The 9,885-nt window shown below is 46.1% G+C and overlaps 1 protein-coding gene across 1 annotated transcript in view; it reads left to right on the plus strand.

Annotated features, from left to right (window-relative positions):
- Positions 1-2,118, plus strand: part of LOC116543579 (myosin light chain kinase, smooth muscle-like) — a 6,530-nt gene extending 4,412 nt beyond the window's left edge. Inside the window, exons 4-5 of the mRNA XM_032269241.1 lie at positions 327-345; positions 1,424-2,118. Of these exons, the coding sequence (XP_032125132.1) occupies positions 327-345; positions 1,424-1,976 (572 nt within the window). The 3' untranslated portion in view covers positions 1,977-2,118. The remainder of the gene's footprint in view (positions 1-326; positions 346-1,423) is intronic.
- The last annotated feature ends 7,767 nt before the right edge of the window (positions 2,119-9,885 follow it).

Below are 9,885 nucleotides of genomic sequence, written 5' to 3' on the forward strand. Positions count from 1 at the left end.
GTTTGGAATTTTCAGTAGATGTTAGTTTGTCCCCGGATTGGTTTTTGTTTCCTTCTGTTTAGTGAACAGAAACAGATTCCATGCCTTCAGGGTCTGGTGGTACTAGCCACTATTAAAAAGCCTGAAGGACAGCACCTGAAGCTTTGACAGTGTACTCCAGGGCTGGGGGGTGGGAGGGAATTTACAGGCCAAAGATGTTCAGCACCAGGGAAGCTGGAAGGAGCCAGCAGGGTGGGACCACAGTGACAGGGAAGTGCTTGGGGAGGGAGAGCTTGGTGTGTATAGCATTCTACTATCAGTCTTTCCACCCTTCCCACTTTTTCCAGGTTTGGACAGTGCTAATAGGTAGGTCTAGGCTTTGCTACATTTTCCATCATGAAATGTCCTGCAAGGAAAGAGGGGATGCTATTGAGAAATGTCCTGAATTTCTGAATCATCTTATGGGGCAGAAGAACTGGCTGTTTGGAGGGTGTTGTTTAATTCTGGGTGTTTTGTCTTGTTCTCCTATTGTAATATGACACACGGGTATTGAGACTGGAAAACTCAGTGTCGCCGCCTTTCTCAGTATCTACGCAGTCTCTTCCCTGGTTAGTGTCCTGACTGCTCTAACAAGGCTGCCTTCCTCATTCCAGGGCAGAATCTGTTCACCCATCCAGCCCAGACCCAACAGGAACCTCTTTTCTAGCTTAGACAGAGCCACAAGCACACACGTTACCAACTGGAAAACGTCTGTTCCAGGAGGGCGCTGATGAGAATAGAGGAGCAGGGAAGCCATTTGAGGCACTTGGTATTTGAGCTCAGACCTGTGCAGAGGAATGTTAGCTGGTGAGGCTAAGCTCAGAGAGTGTGCGCCAAACAGCAGGGATAGCGTATACAAGCTGTGAACCAAGAGGCAGGCCCATGGGACCCAGAAGGACGCCAGTGTGGCCGCAGCCTAGTGGGTGGTGGGATAGGGTATTGTACAAGTCAGGAGCAGCCAGAGCAGGCATTTCTGTGGGCCATCTCATGGGGCTCAGTTTCGTTCTTAATGTAGTGGAAAAACTGTTGGAAAATCCTTGGGCTTGAAATGACATGATTTATGTTTTCAAAAATCAACTATGGTTGCTGTATAGAAAATAGATTAGAGAGGGCAGAGTGGACATGGGACACCGGTGGTGGGGTTTGAGCTAGGGAGGCACCAGTGGAGAAGAGAAGTGTAGGGAAAGCAGGGCTCTGGGCAGGGCTGCAGGACAGGGATGTGTTGGGAACGACTGCTTGTGCTCTGGCTTGGGGAACTGGGCAAACTGCAGAGAAAGATGCTCTTACTTGCTCTTAACTTGTGAGCTTTTGTGATCCCTGGAACCCGTGCTTGTGATGAGTCATGTTTGTGAATAACCAGATGATCATTCTATTCTCCCCTCTCCTCACCCTCTCCACCACACAGATCATTTGGGAGAGAAACGAAAGCCACCAATTCAGACATCAGGAGGGAGGTGACCAATGCAATCTCAAAAGCATCAAAACTGGACAGTCTGGAGGCTGCAGCCAAGAGCAAGAACTGCTCCAGTCCCCAGAGAGGTGGCTCCCCAGCCTGGGCCCCAAAACACCAGCCTCAGCCCCTGAGGGAGTCCAAGCTGGAGTCATACAGGGACTCGCCCAGAATAGCCCCGCAAACCCCGGTCCTTCAGAAGACTTCCAGCTCCATGACCCTGCAGGCCGCAAGCGTTCAGCCGGAACCAAGAGCACCAGTCCTGGGGGCCCTATCACCTTCTGGAGAAGAAAGAAGGGGCCAGCTGCTCCCCATCCAGCCACCTTCTCCACCAGGCAGCCTGGCCTGGGAAGCCAAGACGTTGCGAGCAAAGTTGCTACCAGGAGAATCCCCCCGGAGGACCAGAGGGATGCAGCATTCCCCAAATTTGAGAGCAAGCCCCAAAGCCAGGAGGTCAGGGAAAATCAAACTGTCAAGTTCAGGTGTGAAGGTGAGTAGAGCTAATTAGGGTCACCAGTTGCCAGAATGTAGCCCCTTGGTGGCCACTCCCTTCTTTCAGCACCCAGCTGGTCTGCACCTCCTATATCCACTCATGTTCTTGGAGTAGCTCACCTAGAAAACCACCTTACAGGGACCTTGGACTCACTATAGAAATGTCCCTTTATTCTGGAGAGACCCCTAACGGCAGCCTATTGTTTGCTACTGGATAAGAGTACTGGCCCTGGGCCGTAGTTCTTATCACCCTAGAAGAAACACCCTCATCATCGTCAGCATCAAAAAACAAACCTCACAGTCTCTTCCACTCTTTCTTCCCCTTGCCTGGCTGACCTGGAGACCTGGCCCATCACCCTGTATTCCTCCTCCCCAAGGCCCTGACTCTGTCTCAGGAGATTTCATCTTGTAGAGTGTGGTTAAGGGTGAGGATGTCCTTTCAGTTGATGTTGAAACTATTTCTTTCTGTTTGTTAGTTTTCCTTCTAACAGTCAGGCCCCTCTGCTGCAGGTCTGCTGGTATTTGCTGGAGGTCCATTCCAGACCCTGCTTGCCTGGTAGTCACCAGCGGGGACTGCAGAACAGCAAAGATTGCTGTCTGTTTATTCCTCTGGTAGCTTTGTCCCAGAAGGGTACTCACCAGATTCCAAGCCAGAGCTCACCTGTATGAGGCATATGTTGGCCTCTACTAGGATGTGTCTCCCAGTCAGGATACATGGGGGTCAGGGAGCCCCTTGAGGAGGCAGCCTGTCCCTTATCAGTGTTCAAATGCTGTGCTGGGAAATCTATTGCTTTCTTCAGAGCTGTTAGGCAGGGACGTTTAAGTCTGCTGAAGCTGTACCCACAACTGCCCCTTTTCCCAGGTGCTCTGTCTCAGGAAGGTGAGGGCTTTATTTATAAGTCCCTGACAGGCTGCTTCCTTTTTTCAAAGGTGCCCTGCCCAGTGAGGAGGGAATCTAGTTACACAGTCTGCCTGCAGAGGCCTTGCTGAGCTGCCACGGGCTCTACCCATTTAGAACTTCCTGGCGGCTTTGTTTACACTGTGATGTTAAAATCACCTACTGGAGCCTCAGTGATGGCAGATGGCCCTCCCCCCATCAAGCTCAAACGTCCCAGGTCGAGCTCTGACTGCTGTGCCAGCTGTGAGAATTTCAAGCCAGTGGAAATTAGTTTGCTAGTCTTTGTGGGGGTGGGACCCACCAAGCCAGATCACTTGGCTCCCTGGATTCAGCCTCCTTTCCAGGGGAGTGAACAAGTGTCTCACTGGCATTGCAGGTACCATTGGGTTATAAAAACAAACAAACAAAAACAAACAAACAAAAACTGCTGCAACTAGCTTGGTGTCTTCCCAAACAGCCACCCTGTCTTGTGCTGGAAACCCACTGCCCTGGTGTTGTAGGCACCAGAGGGAATCTCCTGGTCTGAGGGTTGTGAAGACCACGGGAATAACAGTATCTGGGCCAGAGTCCAGGGTACAGTCCTTAGTGGCTTACCTTGACTAGAGTTTGGGCTTTCCGGGTAAGGCGACTCCCTATCCTGCTTTGGCTCACCCTTCTTGAGCTGCACCCACTGTCCAAACAGTCCCAATGAGATGAACCAGGTACCTTAGTTGGAAATGCGGAGATATTCCGCTTTCTACATCAGTCTTGCTGGGTGCTGTGCAACAAAGCTGTTTCTATTCAGTCATCTTGCCAGCAATTCTATTATAATTTTCATTGGTAAACACTGATTGAGCAGACACTACGTGAGGAGAGTGGAAATGTTGCATTAGATAGCCCTGACCCATGGAGTTTGCAACATGGGTAGAAATCATGAAAATACTAGATATAAGTGGATCACAGCAGTATCAAGGTGTACATGCTGAATGACAGAGGAGTGGTCCTAACTGTAAGTTTTGTATGACAGCCAAGAGAAGAGAGAATCCTCAAGTGACTGAGCATCACTGAGGATCCAGCAGGAAGCAGATGGCATACTCAAGAGAGTTTAACTACGGAATTATTTACCAGAGAATGGGCAGAGTTGAGTGAACCAATCACAGTGGTGAGCTTAGGGACTAGCAACTGTGGAATCCATTACCACCCCTAGACCTGAAAGGGCAAGGGAGGGAATGATGTTATTGGAGCCACATGAGAACTGGTTTCACGGAAGATAGAGTGCTAGACAGTAGCTGAGGCTACGGATGCAAAGCAAGAAGCTCAGTTTGGGAGCTGGGGAATACATACCCAATATATGATCACCTGCTGATACCGTCAACAGGCCAAATCCAACCAGCTATTAGAGAGCAAAGAAGCCCAGGGGATACAATTCTGGTGCAGACCAGGCTAGAGAAGGGAGGCTAGAGAGTGGACCTAGCGAGACAAATGGAGACTAGCCCAGCACACAGGCTGGAGATCTTGCTATGGGCCTTAAGAGAAAGGGAGGATACACTGGCATAGAAAAGGAAGAGGGAGATCATCTTAAGCAGAAGTAGACATGTGGATATAGGAAATGGGAAATATATTTTTTTTTCCAGTGAGGAGGCAATATGTACACAGTGCATTTTCTTAAGAAGACATATGTGAGGCCAACAAACATATGAAAAAATGCTCATCATCACTGGTCATCAGAGAAATGCAAATCAAAACTACATTGAGATACCATCTCACGCCAGTTAGAATGGCAATCATTAAAAAATCTGGAGACAGCAGATGCTGAGAGGATGTGGAGAAATAGGAACACTTTTACACTGTTGGTGGGAGTGTAAATTAGTTCAACCATTGTGGAAGACAGTGTGGCAATTCCTCAAGGACATAGAAATAGAAATTCCATTTGACCCAGCAATCTCATTACTGGGTATATATCCAAAGGATTACAAATCGTTCTACTATAAGGACACGTGCACACGAATGTTCATTGCAGCACTGTTTACAATAGTAAAGACCTGGAACCAACCCAAATGCCCATCGACGATAGACTGGATAGGGAAAATGTGGCACATATACACCATGGAATATTATGCAGCCATCAAAAACGATGAGTTTGGGTCCTTTGTAGGGACATGGATGAACCTGGAAACCATCATTCTCAGCAAACTGACAGAAGAGCAGAAGATCAAACACCGCATGTTCTCACTCATAGGTGGGTGTTGAACAATGAGAACACGTGGACACAGGGAGGGGAGCACTACACACTGGGGTCAGTTGGGGGGAAATAGGGGAGGGACGGTGGGGGGTGGAAAGCTGGGGAGAGATAGCAAGGGGAGAAATGCCAGATGTAGGTGATGGGGAGGAAGGCAGCAAATCACACTGCCACGTGTGTTCCTATGCAACAATTTTGCATGTTCTTCACATGTACCCCAAAACCTAAAATGCAATAAAATAAATGGGGAAAAAAAAAAGAGTAAGGCTGTAACATTCAGGAAGCTTGTAGGAATTGGCATAGTTCAGTGTTTCTTTGTCACAGCACAACTGATATTTGCAGTAGGATAATTATTTGTTTGGGGGACTGTCCTCTCCTTTGTAGGATGCTTAGCAACAGCCCTGCCCCTACCCTCTATACGCTAACAGCAACCCACCCCCAGTTTTGCTGATAAAAAACGTCATCGCACATTGCCAAATGTACCCTAGGGATGCAAAACTACGCCCAAGTTGAGAACTACTGGGAGAGGAAATGGAGGAGACCATGATCAGAAAATCGTTGAAACACAAGGTGCATATAAGATGCTAAGGGCTTAGATCAGTGTGGAGCAGTGAGACTGGCAAGAAACAGACAAAGGCACGGGGCCTGTAGGTGAGAAGCAGATGGGCTGTGTGAGAAGAGGCAGAGGGAAGTGGCTAAGGGTGATTCTAAGGTTTGTAGTGAAATAACAGGGAGGAGGATGTCTCCACTGACAGCACTATGGGGCCAGCCTTGGGGAAGATGATGTGCCCTTTGTGAGCTTGTTTGAATGAAATCCAGGACATTTGGACATGGGACTGAGTTGAGCAGGGAGGTTAAGACTTTAAGTATAGATTTGAGTCATCCATGCAGAAAGCTAGCTGAAAAACTTCTATCCATAGGAGGATAGAATGAATCTCCTGGGCTTCCTTGATCTCATAAGAATGAAGGGAAGACAGAGAGAAAACCAAGGACTGAGGTTTTTCTTTCTTTTTTTTTTTCCCCCTTTGGTAATGGTGGGGAACAAGGGAGTGTTGTGCATTATTTAGAAGATGAATAATGTGGGATAGAAATAGAAGGCTCAGGAGGCAGGAAAACCAAGCAGTTTTCCGAAGGTGAGAGTGGGCTGAAGTTCAGCTCCTACTCTACTTGTCAGGCCATATGCCCAAGCGGCTACATCTATCCCTGAGCAACCACCCTTTTCTAATGTATGCAAAGGTGCCATATGGGCCAGGGCAGTCCTAAGGAGAATCAGAGCAGCCACAGAAGACACAGGTGTTAAGAAGGGAGGAATCTTGTCCACACAACTCACCCCACCTCCCAGTGATAAATATTCTCTTTTTTTCCTCCAATCACTCAAGTCCTTAAGGAAATAGAATTTGATTGGGTAGACATTTTTACTTGTGTGGAATTTTGTGGTTTGTTCTTCTTAATTGAGTGGGCATGGAAGGTGTTACTCTCCTAGGTTCTGGAAAAAGACTACACACAGAGGTTGCAGGAAGAGGAGGGAATCCACAACCATAATGAGTGGCTACGCTTGTCATCTCACTGGTTCCAAATTGGAAGAGAGATGACGGACCTTCTCATCATTTTCTCTTACAAAGAGGCATATTGTTGTAGGCAGGATTCTAAGAACAGCCTCCAACATTTCCACCCGCTGGTGTACATGCCCTATGTATAAGCTCATCATCCCTGTTAAGTGTTAGTGAGACCTGTGAATATGAGGAGCAGTCATTCCTGTGATTAAAATTATGTGGCAGGCCGGGTGCGGTGGCTCATGCCTGTATCCCAGCACTTAGGAGGCCAAGGCAAGTGGATTACTTGCAGTCAGGAGGCACACAGCATAGGGAGAACTGACTTTCTGAGCTCATAGTTAGTATGAGACAGTTGATATTTACTATAATGTTGAGATGGTAGAGAAGGCAGTCAAGATTCTCACTCTCTGGTGCCAGACCTGTCATTATTAGGCCAAATAGAATTTCAGTCCCTAAGATACTGAACATGCAAAGCTGACACAACACTGAAGTATCATTTTTCAGAAGGGCCTCTTGGAATAAGGAAGGAAGGGGAAGCAAAGTGGAAAGAGAGAAAACAAAAGAGAATTTAACTCAGGAAACAAATATTTATGGTGCCCATTATGTGCATAGTTCTGTTCTAGCTCCAGAAATACAGCAGCGACTAAAACAAACAAAACCCCATGCCCTCCAGTGAAAAAAAAAAGAGAAATTAATAGAGCAAAAATTTAAAAATACATAGTATGTAATGACTGTAAAGCAAGGGAGGCGTTGGAAATGATATTGGTGTTCCACTTAAAAGAATCAGATAAGACTCCCCCAGAAGGTCACATTTGGATACAAACCAAAGGTGCTAAGGAGTGAACCATGTGGATATCTGAGGAAATCATGTTCCAGGCAGATGAAATTCAAGTGCAAGTCTTGAGGCAGGAGAGGGTCTGGCCTTTCTGAGGGATAGTAAGATGGCCAGCATGGCCGGAGGGTAGTGAAGGAGAAAAGAGAAAATGATGTGTTCAGAGAGTTTAAGGGCTTGTGGGTTACTTTCACTTTTACTTGCATAAGGTGGGAGCCACTGAAAGTTCTAAATAGAGGAATGACATGATTAGTCTTAGGTTTCCAAAAAAGTGATTAGGCAGCTGTGATGAGAACAGGCCACAGAAGGGAAAGGGCAGAAACAGGATATGGGTTAGGAAGCCACTGTAATGGTCCAGGTGAGAGATGAGGTTTGCTTGGACCAAGGTGAAGGACGTGGAGAGAAGTGCTCTAATTCTGAATGACTTTTGGAGATACAGCCAATAGCATTTGCTCTGAGTGGATTTAAGGTGTGAGAGAAAAAGCAGTCAAGGATAATGTCAAGGTTTTTTAGCCTAAGCAACTGGAATTTACAGTTGGCATTTGCTGCTATGGGGAAGCCTGGAGAAGCTGATTTGGAGAGGAATCTTGGAGTGCAGTTGTGGGGTATTCAGCCTGAGAAGCCTAATAATATTCAGTGGGACAAAGTAGACAGTGGATGTTATATTGTGATGTCTAGGGAAGGATTAGGGCTGAAGACATAAATTTGATATACAAAACATGAGACTAAATGAGATCAAAAAGAGAGTTCATGTAGATAGAGAAGTCCAAATGTAAATCCTGGGGCACTCCAAGATCAAAATGTCAGGGAGAGGAGGAAGAGCAAGGAAAAGGGACTGAGAAAGAACAGCCAATGAGGAAGGAGAAAAAGCAAGCGTTCACACTTGTCCTGGAATCCAAGGAAAAACTGTTTCAAGCATGTGAAGTTGATCAACAGGGTCAAATGCTGCTCATAGGTTGAGCTGAGGCTAAGAGATGATGTTGGATTTAACAGCACATCATTGGGGACCTTGACACAAGTCATTTCAGTGGAGTGATGGGGATGAAAGCCTGGTTTCAATAGATTCAAAAGAGATTCGGAAGAGAGAAATGAGAGGTGGCAGGTATGGGCAATTCTTTTAAAGAACTTGGCAATAAAAGGAAGAAGAGAAATGGGTCAAAGCTGAAGAGGAAAATGATGGGAGAAATTAGAATATGTTTGTATGTTGATGAGAATTACCTAGCAGAAAAAGGGAAATGATGAGAAAAGATATAGTCAATTTTCATTTGTACAAAAAACAACGTAACCTAATTGATAAAAGATTTTATGTAATAAAAGATTTTATTGTAATATTGAAGACAGATTGTTTTACTGAAACATAATAAACATCCATGAATCCACCATCCACCCCAAAAGCTAGACCACTACCACTAACATCTATGTGTTCCTCCCTCTCCTACTCTTACCTCTGTTTTAGAAGAAAGCAACTTTCCTGAATTGTGTTATTATCATTTCCCTGTAAAATTATATTCTCTTGATTGTATCCTATTTATTGACTGATAGATCCGGGATAATCTAACCTATGCCTCTCAACCTGGCCTCCTAGAGACAGACATCAAACCACCTCAGTTAGACAGTGTCAGGAAATTCCTCCCTTGCATTTAACCTGCTACACTAACATTCTATTTTATTTCATCTTCCATCTCCAGCTGCTAGTGCTTTGTCTGAAAAACCCCTTCTTCTGCACAAAGATAATTATTATTCATTCCTGTCGATATCATTTACTCTGCATAAAAGCAGGAATAGACTGGCACGCCTTCATCCCATGTGCATACATAGAACAGACCCCAGTGGCCAGAGCACTCTTGTTATCCTGGAAGATGCACCTGCAGCCCTCAGGCCTCCAGCCTCCCCCTCCCATCCTAAGGCACATCCTGTTGGTCAGATGCCTACACCAACACCTGGCAGCCCCTTCACAGAGGCCTCAGAAAGGCAGGTGATAGCCAGTTAAGTAGATTTCCTTCATCCCCAGATCTTGCCTGTGGGCAGTGGCCATCCCCAGATCATCCAGGATTCTCCAGATATACAAGGACTGCAGGATTTTGACAAATGCCAGCAGAGTGGCCTCTTTATAAATGAATGGCAGCAGGCCGTGAAAAGCTTTCTGCATGCATAAACCAAAAATCTAGTTCCCCTACTTGTTCACTGATCCTTAAAATTGCTTTAAGGAGAGACAAAGGCTTTCATCTCACAACCAGAGAAAGCTTTGAAGGCCCTGGGTGAACTAATTGATTTAGACTAATACACACTGTTGAATAAATGGACTGAAAGATTAGATGATGAAATGGGCACCTTTAAAATGCGTGTGAAGTGACAAGGGGTGTAGCAGAGAAAGATGGGGCTTTTCGTCCCTCCTTTGTGCTTAAAAAGCACAGTATTGAGGCT

Source organism: Sapajus apella, unplaced genomic scaffold, assembly GCF_009761245.1.
Source record: "Sapajus apella isolate SASKATOON/1434 unplaced genomic scaffold, GSC_monkey_1.0 scaffold190, whole genome shotgun sequence".
Lineage (NCBI taxonomy): Eukaryota > Metazoa > Chordata > Mammalia > Primates > Cebidae > Sapajus > Sapajus apella.